The sequence below is a fragment of the Bison bison genome, unplaced genomic scaffold (genome assembly GCF_000754665.1).
Source record: "Bison bison bison isolate TAMUID 2011002044 unplaced genomic scaffold, Bison_UMD1.0 scf7180017864516, whole genome shotgun sequence".
Classification (NCBI taxonomy): domain Eukaryota; kingdom Metazoa; phylum Chordata; class Mammalia; order Artiodactyla; family Bovidae; genus Bison; species Bison bison.
Window position 1 is genome coordinate 10,858,001 of NW_011495069.1, and position 23,124 is coordinate 10,881,124.

The 23,124-nt window shown below is 48.7% G+C and overlaps 1 protein-coding gene across 1 annotated transcript in view; it reads left to right on the plus strand.

Moving 5' to 3' along the window:
• Positions 1 to 6: 6 nt before the first annotated feature.
• The window catches only part of OPRD1 (opioid receptor, delta 1), a 60,223-nt gene continuing 37,105 nt past the window's right edge, over positions 7 to 23,124 (plus strand). Inside the window, exon 1 of the mRNA XM_010830263.1 lies at positions 7 to 57. Within this exon, the coding sequence (XP_010828565.1) occupies positions 41 to 57 (17 nt within the window). The 5' untranslated portion in view covers positions 7 to 40. The remainder of the gene's footprint in view (positions 58 to 23,124) is intronic.

Consider the following 23,124-nt stretch of genomic DNA (forward strand, 5'->3'; position numbering starts at 1 on the left):
GGCGGTGTGCGCCGTGGGGCTCCTGGGCAACGTGCTCGTCATGTTCGGGATCGTCCGGTGAGTCCGCTGCGGGTTGGACCGCACGGCAAGGCCCCAGGGGTGAGGGTGGGGACCGCGGACCTGGGACCCTGACCTCGGACTCCGCACACCCGGGGCCTCTGGGCTTCCTGAAGGGGGCGCCCGGGGGCCCAGCAGAAAGAGCGCTTCCATGGCAAGGGGGACCCTGGCGTGTGTGTATGTGTGTGTGTGTGTGTGTGTGTGTGCGCGCGCGCGCGTTTAACTAACATTGGATAATCTGTGGGCCTCCCCCTATTTCTGTGTCAGACTGTGTGGGACAGTTTGGTGACAGTTGTGTGTCTGTCACAGTTTGCGAGTGCGTGATTCTGTGTTTGTGACAGTACCGATGCGTGTTTGGACCTCCACAATCCTGGTAGTGGTGGGCAGAGATGCCCGAGGTGCGCTGGGCCTCGGGCGAGACAGCAGTGTGTGGGCTGAATATGCAGGTGAGGGCACAGGAGCGCTTGTGTATCTGCATCATGCTGACAGACGCTTACCAAGTCACATTTGGGGACCATCTGTTGGGGTTCCAGTGTTGGTGTATGTGCTTGTCTCACACTGTCAGTTGGTGATTCTCTCTGTAAGAGCGAGTGACAACGTGACTGTTGTTTCTTGTCGGACCCTGAAGCCCCCATGGGAGGAGAGCATCCAGAGTGGCTCTGGACACTTGTGTGTGCATCTGCTGAGGGGTCGCCATGGTTCCCGGGTACAGTGAGCCAGCCAGTCACTCTCTGCTTCCTTCCCCGGGGCCATCTGGTTCTGAGCTCTGGACGTGATTCAGAGAGGCCGCGGATCCTCCTCACAAATGTCCCCTCTCTCACCTCCTCTTCTCCAACAGTCTTTTTTTTTTCCTGGCAAAAGCAAAAGTGATGTGGTTGGGCTGGACTGGAGTTTGTACTTTCATCTCAGGAAGTAAAGTTCTCTTCTGTGTCTCTGTTCAGTGCAGGGACCTTCTCAGAGAGTCTAAAGCATCATTGGCTTGCCCAGAAGCAGTCTTCCTGACCCAGCCCTACCAATGCAGACACGGGCAAAAGGGCTTGAAAGGAAACTCCCATCCTGGTTAACTGGAAATGGGTCATCTGTGCTGGCTGACCAAGGGACAACCCTAAACCTCTCTGGGGCCTGGTGCCACCAGACAGGGCAGAGAGCAGGGGACAGATTGTGGATTCAGAGGCTGGAGATGTGAACTGTGGTCTTGGCCCAATTGCTGATGCCTGTCACACTGGGGGCCCTTTCTTCTCGCCCACCATCTACCCCACCTGCCTCAGTTTGCTCGTCTAGGGGATAGAGACCCAGTCTCTGTAGCTGGGACCATGAGTTCCAGAATGGGAGGTCTCTGTTGGACAGAGCACAGTACACTGGAGTGTTGTGTGGTGTTGGGGTGTTGTGGGAACTTTGGCTTGGATGATTTCGGGGGAAGCTTTGCTCCCCCAGGAGGAGTGGAGGGCACAAGAATTTCCTGTTCTTTCAGTGACTCATCACCAGCTCCAGTGGGAAAATTTTCCCAAGCACAGGCAGGAGCAATCTTTGCTTTGTCAGTGGTTCTCCCCACTTTACCTTGGGAAGTAGTCCATGAACTGGCTCTGCCACTGGGGTAAACCGCTTGGCCTCTTTGAGCCTCAGTTTCTTCATCTATAGAATGGGGAAGTAATAGAGTCTTCTTTGACAGTGTTTTTGTGAGGTGGCACTCAGAGAGCATTATAAATGCAGCTGGCATGGTGTCTGGACCCAGTAAGTGTGAGGAGGAGGAGTTAGATTTCTCAGAAGGAGAGTGAGGGGGTGCTTTTCCTAAGGTGGGCCTGGGAGTAGCTCTGATTCCAGGAGTCCCAGGTTCCTGCACTCGTGCTCTGGGGGGCTGGGGCGGAGGTCTCAGTGCTCTGATCTGGGGAAAGCCAAGTGTCAGTGTGCTCACTTCCACCTCCAGTCTCTTTCCTGGGGCCTCTGACTGGTCGGCTGATGAGTGAACCCCCCCGCCCTACTGAGCCAGGGGAGGGCCTCTCACTTCTGAGGGTCCACTGAGGGCAGGCTCTGGGCTGCATGTGCTAGGGTGCTGCCCATCAACCTTCCCCACATCACCCTGTGTCAAGTGCATCTTGCAAGCAGCATAGCGGGCCCCTTAGGTCCCTGTGTCGTGCCGACATTTCCCGGGGCAGCCATCTATGTGATCACTGGGCCCAACTGATTGAATCCTCTCCTGCAGCCTGGTAGGATAGGCATCAGCATCCCCATCATTGTCACTTCCAGTGTACAGTTGAAGAAGCCGCAATTCAGAGGGAGGCAAGGTGGCTTGTTCCCCTAGGTCCAGAACTTTTTCCAGAGCTGCCTGGGGTAGGGGACAAAGAATCGCATAGAAGGAGGGGGCGGAATCCTATCCCTCCTCTTGTCCTAGGGTTCTCAGAGAATGATGGAGACAAAAGCACGGTGACTACACATGTTATTCAGCACATGTGCTTTAGGCTGCCATCCTTGGGGAGGGGAATGACAGGCCCTGGCACTTAGTCCTCCCCCACTGAAAGGGAGGCTAGGGACAGGGCAACTGTCTGGGGCTCGAATTCTGCTGGCAAAGTCCCAAGAGCAGTGTGTGTACAGTGGGGAGCCAGGATGAAGAAAACCTCCAGTGTATCCATGGTTCTTTGAGCATGCAGAGCTCAGCCCCACCAGTAAGTGAGTCAGTTGATTGGCTGAATGAATGAGTGATTGAATGGATGAATTCTGCCTGTGAGTTCTGAGCTCAGCCTACTTGGAGAGCAGGGGAGGGTTTGCAAAAATGATCCAGAAGGCCGTTGGGACAAAGAAGGAGGGAGGTGAGCGGCAGAGCTAGGGCTCTGAAGCCAGACACTGCTGCTGCTAAGTCACTTCAGTCATGTCCGACTCTGTGTGACCCCATAGACGTCAGCCCACCAGGCTCCCCTGTCTCTGGGATTCTCCAGGCAAGAACACTGCAGTGGGTTGCCATTTCCTTCTCCAATGCATGAAAGGAAAAGTGAAAGTGAAGTCGCTCAGTCGTGTCCGACTGTTCGAGACCCCATGGACTGCAGCCTACCAGGCTCCTCCGTCCATGGGATTTTCCAGGCAAGAGTACTGGAGTGGGGTGCCATTGCCTTCTCCAGAAGCCAGACACATCAATGTGCAAATCCAGAGTTCAAAGCCACTTACTTGCTGTGTATTTGGACTAGTGACTTCACCTTTCCAAAACTCATTTCTTCGCGTGTAAAGTGAATGTAACAGCAGCACATCTGGGGTGGTGGTGAGGATTAAAGGAGACATGTTGTGTCTGAGCCCTTTAAGCCCTTTGAGAACAGGGAGGGTTTCTATGTGAAGGAATGAAAAGAATTAACTCATTCAATAAAAATCCATGCTAGATGCTGAGATGTGATGGTGGGGAAGAAAATCCACCATCCCTGCCCTCGTGGAGCTTAGGTCTGGGAGAAATAGACATTCGTCCACTAGTCATCCAACAGATAGAAGTTTGCAGCTGTGCTGAGGGCCATGGAAGAGTGAGCTGTGAGACCCGGGATCGGGGAGGGTCTCACCTGGTCTGGAAATTCCAGGAAGGCCTCTGAGGAGCTGAAGGGTATGGAGAGGGTAACTAAGTAAAAAGGTGAGGAACAAGGCTGACATGCATGAGGGGCTGGAAAAAAAAAGATCACAGGAATCTCAGAATCCCAGAGCACAAAGCACTCCCTGTTCCCCCATCCCAACTTCCAAGGATATGCTTGGGAAGCCTGTTCACCCTCTGGATACACAAGAGGGGCCTCTGGGAATTGCACTCTTAGCCAACAGCCTGTGGTTTCTGAAATTTCCATGAAATGTGAGCAGGAGTTTGGGGATATGTGGTCCCCAGGCAGATGCTCCCTCCCTCCCCTTGCTGGGTGAGTTCAGCCAGTGTGGGGACTTGGGGAGTCTTTACAGCAGATGCCCGACAACCCCTCCTTCCGGGTGGAGTCATGCCCTGAGCAGGGCTGGCATCTCAGAGTTCCCATCCCAGCTCTCTAGGTGGAGTGGAGTGTGAAGGGCTTAAGGATCCCCACATCTCTGATGACTCCATCTTTAGAAGTCATCAGTGATGATGCCATCTTCCCTGTACGTGGCCCAGAACTTCCTGGTTTGCCTACCCCAAATTCAGGGAGGAGAATGGAGTCGATGCTTCTCCGGTGTGGCTGCTCATCCGCCTGCCCTGTCTGCTGCCTCCTCCTCTCCCTGACCCTGGTTTGGGCGTGTTTATACCTTGCTGTGTCTCTCACCAACCCCCCACCAGGCCTCCCTGTCTCTTCATAACTCTGCCTCTTGAGCTCTTCCTAGGCTGGTGTCTCTTCTGACTCTTCTCCTTGTATCAGATGCCAGCTCTGCCACCTGCCCAGATCTTTAGCAGGCTGGATGGCTGCTCTGCCCTGCGGTTTCGTCATTTATAAAATGTGGATTGTAGCACCTGCCTAAGAGGCACCTTTGTCCTAAAGATGACAAGGTGGTGTTGCTAGAGCATTGTGTTTTGCCTCCCATCCCAGGGAGCTGCAGCACAGAGCAAGCAGGGAGGGGGGATTGGGCCTGGCAGCCTGGTGTGGGGCAGGGTCACGACAGATGAGTGAGGCATTCTGGTTGTCCCCTCTGTCTACTGCCCAGGTGCCAGGGGTGGCTGGAACAAGTGCTCGGTGGGGGGAGCCCTGAGTTCCTGTCTTGCTCTTGGAGACCCAGCGTGAACCTCCTGCCTTCTGGTCTCCCTCCCCTCTCTTGCCTGGATTGAGGTCTTGCAGACCCTGGGGCCCTTGGACCAGGAGAGATCCCAGTGAGGTGAGACAGTGCAATGGAGAAGGTCACACCAGGAGGTCAGGTGGTGCTGGTCTGCCATCCCTGCTCTACCATATCCGGTGGCGTGGCTTTGGGAAACGGCTTAACTCTCCTGAGCCCCCTTTCTGCATTTGCAAAATTGTGGTGATCAGGATAGGCTCTTGGGAGGACTACGTGAGATCATGCATGTAAAGGTCATAGCACAGCACTGGGCACAGAGTAGGCCTTCAGCACATGCCAGATGCTGAGATTAACTGGCACCCCAGTGGCTGTTCCAGGCAGGCAGAGCTGGTGGCCATGAGATTGTCTACACTTTCCACCTTAGGTCCTTTCCTGCTTCCTGCATCATCTGCACATTTACTCATTCAACAAGCATTTGCTGATACTGATCCTGCCGGGCCTGTCCAGCTGCAGCCCCCACGGCCCAGATGCTCAGCTGAAGCCGCATCGTGGGCCCTGGCTTCTGACACAGCCATGCGCCCTGGACCCCCTAGTAAGTTACAGTTCCAGGGACAATTGCAAATTTTCAGAGCTGACGGAGTCTGGAGGCACCCAGCCAGGGCAGGTGGTGTCTGTGCTGAGTCGTGATGTGGGTGGGAGCAGTGGGTTGGCTCCACAGAGAGGTGAGGATGGAGCATTCCACGCAGGGGGAACAGCACGAGCAAAGAAATCTTCAGGAGATGATCAGAAGGCAGCACTGCAGAGGGCGGGGAAGTTCACTGTGGCTGAACGAGGAGTGCTAGAGGGCAGGGCTGGCAGCCAGGCGCCAAAGCAGGAAAGGTCTTGCAAGCGGGTGTCCGCCTCAACAGGGTTGTCAGGTGCACCTGCTGAGAGCTGAGCTGCAGCCAGGCCCTGGGGCTGGTGATGAACCACCGACTACAATCTCTGCTTTCCAAAATTCCTGGGGGAGTGGGATGCACATATTAGAGGAACTCCATGAGCCAGCCCCCGGGAATTGGAGGGAGTCATTCTGGTGGGGGCTTCGCTGGTGGCTCAGATACTGGAGCTGTTAAGTTGCCCATTCATGTCTGACTGTTTGGACTGCAGCATGCCAGCTTCCCTGTCCTTCGCCATCTCCCGGAGTTTGCTCAGACTCATGTCCATTGAGTTGGTGATGCCATCCAACCATCTCATCCTCTGTCACCCCCTTCTCTTCCTGCCTTCAATTTTTCTCAGCATCAGAGTCTTTTCCAATGAGTCAACCCGTTGCATCAGGTGGCCAGGGAATTGGAGCTTCAGCTTTCACATCAGTCCTTCCAATGAATCTTCAGAGTTAATTTCCTTTAGGATTGACTGGTTTGATCTCCTTGCAGTCCGAAGGACTCTCAAGAGTATTCTCCAACACCACAGTTCGAAAGCATCAATTCTTCGGCACTCAGCTTTCTTTATGGTCCAACTCTCACATCCATACATGACTACTGGAAAGACCATAGCTTTGACTATACAGACCTTTGTTGTCAAAGTGATGCCTCTGCTTTTTTAATACACTGTCTAGGTTTTGTCTTAGCTTTCCTTCCAAGAAGCAAGCATCTTCTACTTTCAAGGCTGAAGTCACCGTCCACAATGATTTTGGACCCCCATTTTTCCCCCCATCTATTTGCCATGAAGTGATGGGACTGGAACCCATGATCTCAGTTTTTTGAATATTGAGTTTTAAGCCAGCTTTTTCATTCTCCTCTTTCACCTTTCTGGGGTCAATCCCTAGGTCAGAAAGATACCCTGGAGTAGGAAATTGCAGCGCATTCTGGTTTTCTCGCCTGGAGAATTCCATGGACAGAAAAGCCTGGTGGGCTGCAGTCCAGGGCGGGTCACAAAGACTCGTACAGGACTGAGCGACTAACACTGTTACTACTATTCTGGTGCGGAGAGGGGAGGGAGAACTTAAGAGAAGCCTGGATTCAGGCCCAGCATGGCTGTATGAGGGGCTGGAGGCTGTGCTGAGGCTCGAGTTGTGAGACTGGACAGGTTCTTGGGCCCACGGTAAGGCAGCCATGCTGGGAAATGAGGGAACTTGGAGTCACAGGACATGGGGAAGAGGACTTTGGAGCAGTCTGTGCAGAATGGAGTTCAAGAGGATGAATTTGGTGTAGTGGGGCTGGATCAGGGCAGTGGAGAGCTGGATGACCTTGGGCAGGCCCTGGAAATCCTAGCCTTGGTTGTCCCTTTCAAACTGCAGTGTTGTGGGACCCGAAGAAGGCCGGAGGCTGGGCCGGATGAGCCCTGGTGAGGCTGAGCAGGGAGGGCAGCTGCAGTCCTGGCCAGTGTCCCTGTGCCTCCTGGCCCTGCCCCGGGGCCCGGCTTCCTAGCCTGTTGGGTTTACTTTCTGGGGAGTGTGTATGACTCATAGGCACACCAGGGAGAAGCCGGAGGAGTCAACTTCCGCATTCCTGCCACAGGCCAGAGGCTCCTCTGAGCCACAGTGGGCCTGCAAGGGAGTGAGAGATGGGGACCAGAAGGCTCAGATGGAGCAGGTGGCTCTCACAGCCAGAAAGGGGCAAACCCAGATCTTCCTGGCTCCCAAACCCCTCCAGACCCACTCTACCACTGCTGTCCATGAGACACATGGGCAGTGGAAGCGAAGGCTGGGCCTGCCTAGTTAGAGGAGGGAGGACCAGGGCTGGGGCAGAAGGCAGATTGCTGTCTGCAAACCTCTTAGGCCTCTGCATGAGGTAACAGCACTTGAGAGCCTGGATGTCAGAGCCAGACTGATCTGGGAATCGCATTTACTAAGAGAGGGAGCTTGGGAGATACATGCATGACCTTTCTTGGCCTCAGTTTTCTCATCTGTAAAATGGGAGTAGAAATAGACCCCTGTGAGATCCCAACCCTCACAGGGTGGTTATGGGAAGCTCATGAGGCTGGATGTGAAGGAATTCAGTACAGAGCCAGAACTTGGTAAGTATGCTATACATATTTTCCGTGATTTTATCTATTTAGAAGAAGAGTGAGACTTGCATCTCATTCATTTGATTGACATTTTTCGAGCCCCAGAGGAACTAGAATTTTGGGGTGGATACTACAGGGAAACTATCAGCTCAATACTAAACATTTTCTTTTACAATAAACACAGTAACACATGTTGCTATAAGTAACACTAGTTATTTCAGAAAACACTGAGGCAGTTAAGCAGAGACAAATGTTACCAATGATCCTACCATAAAGAGAAATGCTTTGTCATTTTGATGTATTTGCTTCCCATCGCTTTCTGTGTCTCTCACTGTGTGTGTGTGTTTTAATGACATTGGAGTCATACTGTGTTGAAATAATGGGCACATCATATATAATATTTTGCTAGCAGCCTTCTCACATCGTTCAGTTCAGTCGTTCAGTCATGTCTGACTCTTTGCCACCCCTATGGACTGTAGCATGCCAGGCTTCCCTGTCCATCACCAACTCTTGGAGCTTACTCAAACTCATGTCCATCGTGTCAGTGATGCCATCCAACCATCTTATCTTCTGTTGTCCCCTTCTCCTCCTGCCTTCAATCTTTCCCAGCATCAGGGTCTTTTCCAATGAGTCAGTTCTTTGTATCAGGTGGCCAAGGTATTGGAGTTTCAGCATCAGTCCTTCCAATGAATATTCAGGACTGATTTCCTTTAGGATGGACTGGTTGGATCTCCTTGCAGTCCAAGGGACTCTCAAGAGTCTTCTCCAACACCACAGTTCAAAGCATCAATTCTTCAGTGCTCAGCTTTCTTTATAGTCCAACTCTCACATCCGTACATGACTACTGGAAAAACCATAGCTTTGACTACAGAGACCTTTGTTGGCAAAATAATATGTCTGCTTTTTAATATGCTGTCCAGGTTGGTCATAGCTTTTCTTCCAAGGAGCAAGCATTTTTTAATTTCATGGTTGTAGTCACCATCTGCAGTGATTTTGGAGCCCCCCAAAATACAAAGTCTCACTGTTTCCATTGTTTCTCTATCTATTTGCCATGAAGTGATGGGACTGGATGCCATGATCTTAGTTTTCTGAATGTTGAGTTTTAAGCCAACTTTTTCACTCTCCTCTTTCACTTTCATCAAGAGGCTCTTTAATTCTTCTTCACTTCCTACCTTAAGGGTAGTATCATCTGCATATCTGAAGTTATTGATATTTCTCCCAGCAATCTTGATTCCAGCTTGTGCTTCATCCAGCCCAGTGTTTCGCTTGATGTTCTCTGCATTTAAGTTAAATAAACAAGGTGACAATATACAGCCTTGATATACTCCTTTCCTGATTTGGAACCAGTCTGTTGTTCCATGTCCAGTTCTAATTGTTGCTTCTTGACCTGCATACAGATTTCTCAGGAGGCAGGTCAGATGGTCTGGTGTTCCCATCTCTTGAAGAATTTTCCACAGTTTGTTGTGATCCACACAGTCAAAGGCTTTGGTTATAGTCAATAAAGTAGAAATAGATGTTTTTCTGGAACTTTCTTGCTTTTTCTGTGATTCAGTGGATGTTGGCAATTTGATCTCTGGTCCCTCTGCCTTTCCTAAATCCAGCTTGAACATCTGCAAGTTCATGGTTCACATACTGCTGAAGCCTGGCTTGGAGAATTTTGAGCATTACTTTGCTAGCATGTGAGATGAGTGCAATTGTGCGGTAGTTTGAACGTTCTTTGGCATTGCCTTTCTTTGGGATTGGAATGAAAACTGACCTTTTCCAGTCCTGTGGCCACTGCTGAGTTTTCCAAATTTGCTTCTTTGAAGACATGATTTTATTTGGTTGTGCTGGGTCTTAGTTGAAGTACGTGATGTCTTCCATTTTCATTGGGGCATGTGGAATCTTCAGTTGCAGCACTCAAATTCCTAGTTGCAGTGTGTGGGATCTAGTTCCTTGACCAGGGAGGGAACCCGGGCCCCCTGCAGTGGGATGGCGGACCCTCAGCTCCTTGACCGCCAGGGAAGTCCCTGCAGACATGATTTTTGATAGCTGTGTTGTATGAATGTCTTTTATATGGGGGTACTTATGCTGTTTCCCATATTATGCCAATCTAAATAATGTATCTGTGAATGTTCTTAAATCCATATGTTTGTGCACATCTCATATTATTTCCTTAAGGAATTTTCTGATAGAGCTCTTCAGGGAGGTATGGGCCACTGTGTAATACAGGGAGTTTCCTGTCCATGAAGCTGTGCAAGAGGGTTCTGGCAAACCACTATGTGGAGGCTTGGCACTGGAGATTCAGGTAGAGAAAAGACAGACAGACATAATTTCAGGCTCCTCTTCCCGCAGCTGGGACTGGAGGAAGAATGCTTCTCAGATTTCCCTTCTCCCCTTCCTGGAGGATGATGCCTGAACTTTAGAGGAAGAGGGCTGTGCAAGGGCAAGACATGATTTCATTAACGTCAGAGTCCTGGGACCTCTAAATCTAATTGGCTACCCGGAACATCATAACATGCACAGGAAGAGGGATAATCGAGGGGTAGAGCAGAAGCCAGGCTTAAATTAGCAATTTACCATCATGCAAGCTGCAGCGGCCCCATTACCAGCTGAGGGGCACGGAGTAGGACGGGGTGTCTGGGTTGTGTTCTATTGATTCAGAGCTCCCAGTGCAGCTGCAGAAATCAGCAGCTTTGTCTCTGGCTGGGGTGGGTGTGTACAGCAAGAATTTTTTCTTCTGCAACTTCCCAAGTCTTTCTTGATAAGTGGAAGGAACTCAAACTTCAGAGTCCTTTGAAGTCAAAAAGTCCCATTCAGGGCACTTCCCTGGTGGTCAGTGGCTAAGACTCCATGCTCCCAATGCAGCTGGCCCAGGTAAGCCCCATTCAACAAACATGACACAGGGAGAGGTGGAAATGGCCTCGCTGCCCTCCCCTGCAGAAGTAACCTTTTCACCAGGGCATAGAATTTTGAATCACGGATGATGATTCTCTTTACTGAATATTTATTTTGTGCCAGGCGCTCTGCTTAGATATGTGTATATATTATCCTGTTTAATCCTCACCCTATTAGTGAGTACTGTTTACCCTATTTTCTAGATGGGGAAACTCAAGGCTCAGAGAATGTTTGATATAATAACATCCTCAAAGTCCTGGAGTCGGATTGAAGTCAGGTCATTCTGATTGCAGAGCCCACACTCTTTTTTTAAATTGAAGATTCATTGGTTTACAATGTTGTGTTAATTTCTGCTATTCAGTAAAGAGATTCAGTTATATATATGTAACTGAATATATACATATGTTCTTATTTATATTCTTTTCCACTGTGGTTTATCTTAGGATATTGAATGTAGCGCCCTGTACCATGCAGTACAGTAGGACCTTGTTGTTTATCCATCCTGTTTATAATGTTAATAATTTGCATATGCTAATCTTGAGTTCCCACTCCATCCTTCCCCCACGGCAGTCACAAGTCTGTTTTGTCTGTGAGTCTGTTTCTGTTTGGTAGATATGTTCATTTGTTTCATATTTTAGATTCCACAGAGAAGTGGTATCCTATGGTATTTGTCTTTCCCTTTCTGATTTGTTGCACTTAGTATCACAGTCTCTAGGTCCATTTGAGTTGCTTCAAGTGGCATTATTTCATTCCTTTTTTATGGCTGAGTAACATTCCATTGTATATATGTACCACATCTTCTTTATCCATTCATCTGTTGATGGATATTTGGAGTTTCCACATCTTGGCTGTTGTGAATAGTAGAGCTACGTGCTTAGCCTTTGCCCTGTCCTCTGCCATCTTGTATGTCAAGTTCAGCCCCTCTGATTTACCAGTGAGTAAACTGAAGCCTGGAGAGGTTCTCTGTCTTTTGAATCAGTGGCCAGTGCAGGACTGGAACTTTGCTTTCCCTCACTTACATCTCTTTCCATGCTTGGGATTATCTGAGCCAAAGGGTGTCTGGAAACAGGAGTAGCTGGGAACGTTAAAAGTGAGTTCCTACACAGGGCAGCCCAGCCTGGGGGCCACTGACAACACAAAACGGGCCCAAAGAACCCAGTTCCCCCAGGGGCAAGGCCAGCAGCTGGTGAAGCAGCCTGTCCTTCAGAGACGGGATGCAAATCCAGGTCTGCTTCTTGTTGGCCTTCCACCCTTGGGCTCACCTCACTGAGCCTGTTTTCTCCTCTGAGAAATGGGGATGATAGAAAAACACCTGCGTGGCAGGTAAACATATATTCGGCAGCTCGTCCTAAGTACCAGGTAGGGTTCTAGGTGCTAGGTGTGCAACAATGATAAGACGCAGTCCCTGTCCTCATGGAGCTGACATTCTAGTGGCGAAAAGTTAGATGCTAAAGAAATAGATGTAAGGCCAATGGCATAGGCAATGAAATCAACTCAAGCAGGCTCAAGGAGAGAGAATGGCGGGGCTGCTGGTAAAGATGGGGAGGATGGTGGGGGACAGGGGAGGAGACCATTGAGTATAGGCCAGTTGCTGGGAGGAGGTGTTTTAGCAGAGACAACAGTGAGAGCAAGCGTTAGGGGAAATGATGCAGGGCCTAGCGCAGGGCCTGGCCTATATCAGGAAGTTATTGGTGAGAACGATGCCTTTTGGCTGGTTGCCTGGGACTTGGAAGCAGGGGTAGGGATTAAGCCAAGGGAAAGAAGCTGCTTCTCCCAGCCAGGCCAGATGCCCCTGCAGGACAGATGGAGGTAATCTGTTTCCCTTGGTTACAAAAACTCATCCTCAAAAAAAAAAAAACAAAACAAAACTCATCCTCCTGAAGTGCCGGGAAATGCCCCACATTTAGTGATTTTCCATTCCTCTCGGTGAGGAGGGCAGGAGCTCACACGTGGTCACAGGGCTGCCCTGTTGGGAGGGGCAGGTGGCCCCAAGACATTTCTTCCGTGGGCTCAGGCCTGGTCATTCTGGATAAGCGAGAGGTCTACAGCAAAGCATGGCATATCGACTTGTTGGACTTAACATCAAAGATACCACTGCTGACCTTTCTCGAGGGCTGACACAGTGGGCAGCTCTGTACCGAGTGCCTCACATACATGGTCTCTTTTAATTCTCCCAGCGCTTTGACATACACGGTCCCTTGTTTCTTTCCATTTGACAGATGAGGCCACTGAGCCTCAGAGGTGGTAATTTGCTTGCTGAGGGCATCAGTGGGTAAATGGCAAAGTCAGCCTTTGAACCAAGGCCTGAGATTCCTGAAGCTCGGTCATGCAGTGCCCATGAAGGAATGTCCATGAAGGAGGTCGAATTCAGGATACTCTCTGGTCCCAATTGTGGAAAAATGACTCTTTTGTACAGCAAGGGATTACAAGAGGCTGTGGAACGGGGTAAGTTGATTTATAGTTACGAAAATACTGAATTGTTGGGGACTTTTCTGGTGGTCCAGTGGCTAAGACGCTGCTCTCCCAGTGCAGGGGGCCTGGGTGTGATCCCTGGTCAGGGAACTAGATCCCACAGGCCGCAACTAAGAGTTCTGCAACAAAGATCCCACAACTAAGACCCGGCACAGCCAAATAAAGAAATAAATAAAAATAAATATTAAAACAATAAGAATAAAATAAAAGACTGAACTGTTAATAAATAAAACAAAAGTGAGACTGCTGTGTGTCGGGCACAAGGAGGTATATATAATAAGGAATGCTCAGCATGGCCAAGGGCTTGGAGTGGAGAAGCCTGAGCTTTTCAGATCATGTGACTTTAGACCCTGGTTCTGTTCCCTCTGTGCTTCTTGGCAAGCGCCTCTCTGTGCTACAGGTTCCTTCTGTGAATGAAATGTATTGATACCCACTTCCCAGGGTTGGTGTGAGTCAGAGGAGACTGAGTGTGAAGTGCTCTGCACGAGGCCTGCCTTGCCCATCGCCCTCCAGGAGTGGCCCTGGGCATGAGGTCGGTGGAGGGACAGATCAGGCAAGCTGTGTAGCGTTCATATAAGATCACTAAGGATGATAAAGTTGTGGGCATTTTTTACACTGAATTATGGGATGGGAACATTCACTTGGCAATGGCAACGACTCAAAATAATTAAGAATCCAACCAGTTAAAACTGTGGCAAAAACGAGCCTGTGCTTTGGCCGTATTACAAGGTGCCATGCTGGAAACCTTCCATGCAAAATCTCACTTAATCTTCATAGCACTTTTATGAGAAAGGAACTACTGAATATGCCTTTACAGATGATGAAGCTGAGGCTCAGAGATGTAAGACTTTTGCACGAGGACGCCAAGGTTAGAAAGTGTTTGCCTGGCCAGGCCTGCCCTCTCTCTACTGACCACTGGCCTTCATCACACTCAACCCCCTGAACAGCCTAGCATCTGGTGGTTGTCATTGTCCTTTTCGGGGTGAGGAGATGGTGGCTTCCTAGCACCAGCCTTAGCCTAGAGCATGGTTTTCAGGTCTGTGTCAGTCAGAACCCTACCAGAAAAAAAAAAAAGACCAGTGAGATATAGTTCAAGGAATTGGCTTATGCGACTGGGGGGTATGGCTAGGCAAGTTTGAAATTTGTGGGCAGGTTGGCAGGCTGGCAACTCTCAGGCAAGAGCTGATGCTGTGATCCACAGGCAGAATTTCTTCTTCCTCTGGGAAGCCTTAGTTTTGCTCTTCAGGCAAAACTCATTATCATGGATAACCTCTTAAAGTCAACTGATTGTAGATGTTAATCATATCTACAAAATCCCTTCACAGCAACAACTGGATTAGGGTTTGATTAAATTTGTTGTTTAGTCGCTAAGTAGCGTCTGACTCTTTGCGACCCCATGGACTGCAGCACGCCAGGCTTCCCTGTGCTTCACTATTTCCCAGAATATGCTTAAACTCATGTCCACTGAGTCAGTGATGCCATCCAACCATCTCATCCTCTGTCACCCTCTACTCCTCCTGCCCTCAATCTTTCCCAGCATCAGGGTCTTTTCCAATGAGTTGGCTCTTTGCATCAGGTGGTCAAAGAATTGGAGCTTCAACTTCAGCATCAGTCCTTCCAATGAATCTAAAGGGTTGATTTCCTTTAGTGTTGACTAGTTTGATCTTCTTGCTGTCTAAGGGACTCTCAAGAGTCTTCTCCAACACCACAGTTTGAAAGCATCAATTCTTCACTGCTCAGCCTTCTTTATGATCCAACTCTCACATCCACACATGATTACTGGAAAAACCATAGCTTTGGCTCTATGGACCTTTGTCAGCAAAATGATGTCTCTGCCTAGATATGCTGTCTAGGTTTGTCATAGCTTTTCTTCCAAGTTGCAAACATCTTTTAATTTCATGGCTACAGTCAACAGTCTGCAGTGATTTTGGAGCCCAAGAAAATAAAATCTGTCACTGTTTCAATTTCTTCCCCATCTATTTGCCATGAAGTGATGGGGCCAGAAGCCATGATCTTAGTTTTTTGAATGTTGAGTTTTAAGCCAGCTTTTTCACTTTCCTCTTTCATCTTCATCAAAAGGCTCTTCAGTTCCTCTTTGGTTTCTGCCATTAGGGTAGTATCATCTGCATATCTGAGGTTGTTGATACTTCTCCTGGCAATCTTGATTCCAGCTTGTGATTCATCCAACCCAGCATTTTGCATGATGTGCATATAAGTTAAATAAGCAGGGTGATAATATATAGCCTTGTTGTGCTCCTTTTCCAATTTTGAACTAGTCTGTTTTTCCATGTGCAGTTCTAATCATTGCTTCTTGACCTGCCTACAGATTTCTCAGGAGGCAGGTAAAGTGGTCTGGTATTCCTCTCTCTTTAAGAATTTTCCAGTTTGTTGTGATCCACACAGTCAAAGTGTTTAGTGTAGTCAGTGAAGCACAAGTAGTGAGTTTTTCTGGAACTCACTTGCTTTTTCTGTAGTCCAACGGATGTTGGCAATTTGATCTCTGGTTCCTCCGCAATATTGAGTAAGTAACTGGGCACTGTAGCCTAGCCACATAGACACATAAAATTAATGACCATCACGGGGTCAAACAGACCTGGGATTGAGTCCTGGTCGTATAACCTACTGGCTCTATGATCTTGGGCAAGTTTCTCTGTCTCTTTGAGCCTCAGAGTCCCCTGGTCTGCTAAATGCAGTGACAATGTTCACCAGAGTAATTTGTCATGAGGATTAAGTGCAGTGATGGAAATCAAGTACCTTCATCCAGTGCCTGTCATATAGGAAGAGGGGAGACACACACAAACATCAGTGGTCTTGAATTGGGCATTTTCTGGCTGTAGTGTAATCGCACGTTCCGGTGCTTGTCTTCCCTTTTACACTGGTGGCTCTTGGAGGGCAGGGACTGCGTCCCATCATCTTCTATCCTGTTTCCTAGCTCAATCCCTGGCTCTGAGGAGGCTTCACCGAGAGTTTCTTAAATATCTAATTGGCACTTTGTTAATGAGACTCCCTCTGAGGGGCTGGGATGTATAAGAAAACTCTCCCAAGGACAAGACAAGAGGGAAAGAAGATGTGCAGGAACCTCAGACTTCTGTTTGCTCTACAGTAACACCCCTTCCTTTTCAGCTTCGTAGGGCTTCCCTTGTGGCTCAGCTGGTAAAGAATCCACCTGCAATGCAGGAGACCTGGGTTTGATCCTGGGTTGGGAAGATCCCCTGGAGAAGGGAACGGCTACCCGCTCCTGTATTCTGACCTGGAGAATTCCATGGACTGTATAGTCCTTGGGGTTGAAAAGAATCGGATACGACTGAGCAACTTTCACTTTCACTTTTCACTTTCTGCTTAGTAAGTCTTTCCTCCAGGGAGCCTTCTTTGATGCCTCCTCCGTGTTCCCACAGTGTCCAGCGCATGCCGCATCAGAGACCCATACAGTTTTCAAATCCCTGATCACTCATTCCTGTCTCCCCAGATGAGGGGGTGCAGTGAGCATCCTTTGGAGCCCCAGTCTAGGGTCTGATACTCAGGTAGCATATCAGTAGGTGTTTGCAGGACGGACATGTTCTATTTCCAGAGACCCATGGGCTGATACGTCACATCTAAGGAAATCTGCCTCTGGGGCAGTGTCCAGCTGCCTCATCCGCTGGTCCAGTCATCCTTACGCCAGAAGCAGAGCCAGAGTGGAGACGAGGTTCTCTTCCCTGCCTCCCATGGGTGTGTTGTGGTTCTTGAACTGAACCAAACAAGGTGCCTGCCCTGTTTATTGCTGAGTGCTCTCTGGAGGCCACCCCACCCCCCTCACTCATGTGCAGCTCAGGAGCCTTGTATTTCTACGTTCCAGCCTTTAATCTTCTCTTTCGACACGCTTGCTGGGCCTCGTTGTCATTAACCACTTTGCTTCCTCAGGCTTTGCCAAAACTGAGATAACTAACTAGTTTCTGGCTACTCGCCACTCAGATGGTGGGCAGGTCATAGCTTGCTGCCCTCCCTGCCCACCCCAACTTGTTTTGCCAGTGGGAAGAGCAAGCACCCCTTGTTTACAAATACAGGGAGCCTCAGCTGGACCGCTGGGTGGCCGTTGCTTTATTTAAGCTGTTCATCCCCCAGCGTGGGCACAGCCTTTGGGATCACCACTGTAGCTATGCCTTGGTTTCTTCATTTGTAAAACAAAGGGATTGAACTTGACCAACTGAGAGAAGATGGGGTAGAGGTCAGGACTCTGGGTTCTGGAATTAACCCAAGACTTACCCAGGTCCTGCCACTCCTAGCTCCAGGATTTTGGGTGAGTCACTTCAGCCCTCTGAGCCTCAACCTTTCTCACCTGTAAATGGGGAGAATAATGGTCACCTCCTGTGGTGGTTATGCCCCTTCAGTGGGATGGTGAACACACATAAGGCCCTTAGCAAGGCAACTGGCACATAGTAAATGCCCAGTAAATACTCTTATCAGCTGTCTTTCTTTCCAGTGCTAGCATTCTGTATTTCTGATGAAAAAAGTCTTTTTGCTGGTCTTGCAGGGGAGTGGAGCAGTTTTAACAGACATTGCTTCTGTGTTTTAGGCCACTGCTGGCAAGACGGTTATCCTTATGTATTCATTCCCTAGGGCTGCCATAACGAATCACCATAAACAGGGTGGTTTATTTTTGTTTTCTAAAAAATATTTATTTTTATTTGGCTGTGCTGGGTTGCAGCAGGCAGGATCTTAGACATTCCATGTGGCATTTGGGATCTTTAGTTTTGGCCTGTGGACTCTCGTTCCCTGACTAGGGATCAAATCCAGTCCCCCTGTCTGGGGAGCGTGGAGTCTTAGCCACTGGACCACCAGGCAGTCCATCAACTGGGTGGTTTAAAACAATAGAAATACTTTCTTTATAGTTCAGGAGGCTCGAAGTCTGAAATCAACAGGACTCTGCTCCCTCTGAAGGCTCTGGGGAAGAGTCCTTGGTCCCTGAGCTTCTGGTGGTGGCCGGCACTCGCTGTTATCCTCTGGGCTTGTAGCTGTGTCCCTCCAGTTCTTGGCTGCGTTTTCACATGACCGTGTCGCTCTGTGTGTCTCTGTTCTCCTCTTACAAGGACACCAGTCATTGGATTTAGGGCCCACCTTAATCTATTCAATAGGACAACCATTTCTTTTTTTAAAAAAATAACTTTATTGTATTCATTGCAGTGGCTTCTCTTGTGTAGCATGGCTCTAGGGCACAGGCTCAGTAGTTGCAGGGCATGGGCTCAACAGTTGTGGTGAATGGACATAATTGCTCCATGGCAAGTGAGATCTTCCTGGACCAGGGATTGAACCCGTGTCCCCTGCATTGGAAAGTGGATTTTTAACCACTGAACCACCAGGGAACTCCTTAGGTGTGAATTTTGAGGGCAACTATTCAACCCAGTATGCTCTCCAAGGCTCACTTTCCTCCTTTGTTATGAGGATGATAATAGCAATTTCATAGGGTTGTTGGAGTGATTGAATGAGATAATCTTTATAAATGTCATGGTAGGATGCAGTATAATACACCAGACTCGTGTTAAGTACTGAGTCTGTGTAGCTGTTGTGTTGGAGATGGTGGCAGAGATGCTGACAGTGATGGGGACAGTTGCATCCATGGACCCACCCTCCCTGGTTAACCACTGGACGCAGGGATGGACAGTGCAGGCAGCAATCTTGTCAGGAACTCTGAAGCCATGGACAGGAGCCCGTTTCCCTTTGGCCTCTTACCTTGAACCCTCATCTGAGATTTAGCTCCTGGGAGGGCAGCTTCAAGAAGTAGAAAGAACTTGGGCTCCTAGAAGTCGGGGGAACTGCTATTCTGTGTGACCTTGCACAATTGTCTTTCCCTCTCCAGGCCTCAGTTTTCCCATCTGCAAAGTGGGTGGGGAAGTTTGAACTCAGTGTTCCAGATCAGAGCCTCTTCTAGGGAGGAAGTTCCAGAACAGGGCTCTGTGTTTCATCTCGATGGTGGTAGGTTACCAAAGGGCCAGAAAAGGAGTCAGGAGCCTGGGACCCCAGGGATCATTCTGGGCCCATCTTCCTCATCTGGACAAGAAGAGAAGCCATATGATACGAATGTGCCAGGAGTGTGCTAGGGAGATCATAGGCATGAACTCATCCCACACTCACCACACCCTCGAGAGGAAGGATGGTTATACCCAGTTCACAGAGGAGCAAACTGAGGCTCAGAGAAGTTAGAACTCACCCCGGGTCTTACGGTTAGAAGCATCTGTTGTTGTTCAGTCGCTCAGTCGTGTCCGACTCTGCAACCCCATGGATTATAGCACGCCAGGCTTCCCTGTCCTTCGTCATCTCCTGGAGTTTGCTCAAACTCATGTCCATTGAGTTGGTGATGCCATCCAATCATCTCATTCTCTGTCATCCCCGTCTCCTCCTGCCTTCAATCTTCCGCAGAATCAGGGTCTTTTCTAAATCTGACTTTCTGATGTGAAGTCAGCTCTTCGCATCAGATGGACAAAGTATTGGAGCTTTACCTTCAGCATCAGTCCTTCCAGTGAATCTTCAGGGTTGATTTCCTTTAGGATTGACTGGTTAGAAGCAGAGCTGGGGCTTAAATCTAGGTGTGTCTGGTGCCAAAGTCCATGCTTCTCCTTGGCTGCACTTTTACTGTATCATTTCCCAGAGCTGCTGTAATGCATTGCTGCAAACCCAACGGCTTAAGACAACAGAAATGTAGTCTTTTATATTCTTGGAGGCCAGAAGTCCAGAAAGTGTCTCCAGGACTGCATTCCCTCTGAAGGCTTTTGGGGAAAAATCTTCCTTTCCTCTTCGGCTTCTGGTGACTCCAACAGTCCGTGGCTTGTGGCCACATCAGTGTAATCTCTGCTCCCATCTTCACATGGCCTTCATTCTTCCTGTGTGTTGTGTGTCTCTTACAAGGACACTTGTCATTAGAGCTAGGGGCCCACCCCAATAATCCAGGATGGTCTCAAGATCCTTAACTTAGGGACTTCCATGGTGGTCCAGTGGTTAAGATGCACTCCCAATGCAGGGGGTTCTATCCCTAGTCAGGGAACTAAGATCCTACTTGCACAACCAAAAAAAAAAAAACGTATAAATTAAAAAAAAAAAAAATGTAATTACATGTGTAAAGACCCCTTTTCTAAATCAGGCCACTTTCACAAGTTCTGGGTGTTGGGATGTGGACTTGTCTTTTTAGGGGCTGCCGTTTAACCCACTACGGTTGTTACTGAAACTTTGGTAGTGATACTACCTGCTGGAGGTGCAAGGAGCTCAGGGAGAAGTAGAAGGAGAGGAACAAAGTTGTGAGCTGGAACAAAGTTGCCCGCCTGGGGTGCATGATGTGATGGGAGCATGGCTTAAGCTGATGTCCCACCAGCAGTGATGTCAGTGAAGTAAGAAATACACAAAAACGCATCTGGGGGAAAAATAAAAAGTAAAAAAATAAATAAAAGGAGAGACCCCACCACGTGTATGTATGGTGGATGCAGCCAGCCAAGGGGCAGAAACCTGAAAACGTATCCACAGAGGCCACCCTTCCTGGTGTGGCCCGTGTCCACGTTAATGGCTTTGGGGTTATAGATCCCACTGAAAGTAGATTCAGCCTCCCTTACCTGCCTGGAGAGATGGGAGAAGGCCTGAGCGTCTGTGATGTGGCTTACCTGCATCGTCTTGGCCCTCCCTTAACCCAGAGGGTGGTACCGTCTTTACTCGCATCATTCCATTTTTAAAAAGATTTTCTTTGTTTCTTTTTGGCTGCGCTGGGTCTTCGTTGATGATGGGCCTTTCTGCAGTTGCAGTGAGCAGGGGCTGCTCTTCCTTGAGGTGCACGGGCTTCTCATTGTGGTGGCTTCTCTTGTTGCAGAGCGTGGGCCCTAGGCACGGGCTTAGCAGTTGTGGCACAAAGGCTTAGTTGCCTGGAGGCACGTGAAACCCTCCTGGACCAGGTATCGAACCCATGTCTCCTGCATTGGCAGGTGGATTCTTAACCACTGGATCATCAAGTTAGATAATCATATTCTTGAATGCCTGAGGCCCAACTGAGATGGGGGCTCCAAGGAATGGCTACTCGGTGTGAGAAGGCAGCTTACCAACCAGCCATACTGAGCACTTACTCTTCTTCATATTAACTCAGGTCTCACCAAGCTGGGTGAAGGGAGTACCATTAACATCTTTATTTTCCAACACGTGGACAAGAGAAGGGTTAGGTTTAGAACCTGTGATTTGTGAGTGTAACCAGGAAAAATGGTGCCAGGTGACAAGGAGGGAGTTTTCAGCTCAGATAAAACCAAGAACTTGTTTTCCTGTGAGTTGTCCCCAATGGGAAGGACTGTGCTGCAGGTGGCGAGTTCCCCATCTCTGGATGTACACAAGCAGAAACTGCGTAGTCATTTGTCTGGAGTGCCACAGAGGGAATGCCCTCACTGGGAAGTTTCCTTCTAGCTCTGAGATCCTAGGAATTTCCCAAGGAGACCATCAGATATCTTTGTGCACAAAGACATTTATCACAATACTGTTTATAATACCAAAAGAGCAGAAGCAACCTATGTGTCTTTTAATCGGAGGTTTATTAAGTAACTATCTTTGGGAGCATTAGTGTCTGTAAGTGAGACTAGCTCCAGCTTGTAGTCTGTTCTTGTATAGTCCTTGAGCTAAAAATGTTTTTTTTTACACTTTTCAGTTCAGTTCAGTCGCTCAGTCGTGTCCGACTCTTTGCGACCCAACAGGAATTCCCTGGTAGTCTAGTTGTTAGGACTCCACACTTTAACTCTTAAGGGCTGGAGTTCAATCCTTGTTCAGGAAACTAAGACCTCCACAAGCCCTGAGGCCAAAAAAAAAAAAAAAAAACTGAAACACACAAACAAACACGTTAAACAAAAAGCAGAAGAATATGCGTCAGAGACCTTAAGGGGCCTGCTAAGTCACTTCAGTCATGTCCGACTCTGTGCAGCCCGATAGATGGCAGCCCATCAGGCTCCCCCGTCCCTGGGATTCTCCAGGCAAGAACACTGGAGTGGGTTGCCATTTCCTTCTCCAATGCATGAAAGTGAAAAGTGAAAGGGAAGTCCCTCAGTCGTGTCCCACTCTTTGCGACCCCATGGACTGCAGCCCACCAGGCTCCTCCGTCCATGGGATTTTCCGGGCAAGAGTACTGGAGTGGGTGGCCATTGCCTTCTCCATTAAGGGGCCTATCGAGCCTAAAATAATTACTTTTTGGCTCTTTACAGAGAAAGTCTGTTGACCTCTGGATTAGAATAACAATCAGTCCCCCCAAATTATATTAATTTGTGTCTGTGGATATGGAAAGATGATTACAGCATATTTTTGAGAAGAAAGAAACAGGTTATATAATAGTATTAGAGCCAGATCCCATTTATTTAAAACAGGGCCTGTATATTTGCCTGTTATCTGTCAATAATAGTCTGTCCTACTGATGGTTTTTAAATTTTCTTTATGAAATGATTCTGTATTATTTGGACCTTCTATAGTGAGCAGCTGTTATTTCTGAGATCTGACAAAGCACTGGGGAAGAAAATTAACTCTGAATACTCCCAACAGTCCATGCTGTTTGGGACCCAGTGAGTTTTGATCTAGGCTGAAGCATTTTGTTTGATTTGGTTCCTAAGGTGCCGTAAGGTCGATCAGCCTGATTGGTGCCCTTACTTTGTTGCTGTTATTGTTTTTAGGTCTCTTGCCCCGTGAGCTCTTATGTATGAGAGGTAAAAGAAAATAGCCCTCAGCTCAGATAAAAACAAATTTGCTCCTTTCGGTAAATGATTTGACAAGATTTCCTTTTGCCAAGGCATAGCTGAGTCACTGCAGATTCAGGGCAGGTAGGGTCAGGCCCGGATGTCCTTCAGGGACCCTGGGTTGGCCTGGGTGGAGGAGAGAAGGGATGAAGGGAGCACCGTGGTCTATCTCAGAGCTCTTGGGTCTGTGGTTGGTTACTTCCAAGGATCAGGGTGCTGACCCTCCGTCCTCCGGGAATCCCCCAGTAAATGCTGTGTTTATGACACGGTTCCTGCCTGAAGGCTGCCCTGTCTAGTGTGGCGGACAGATGCAGTGACATTCATTCATTCAACAGAT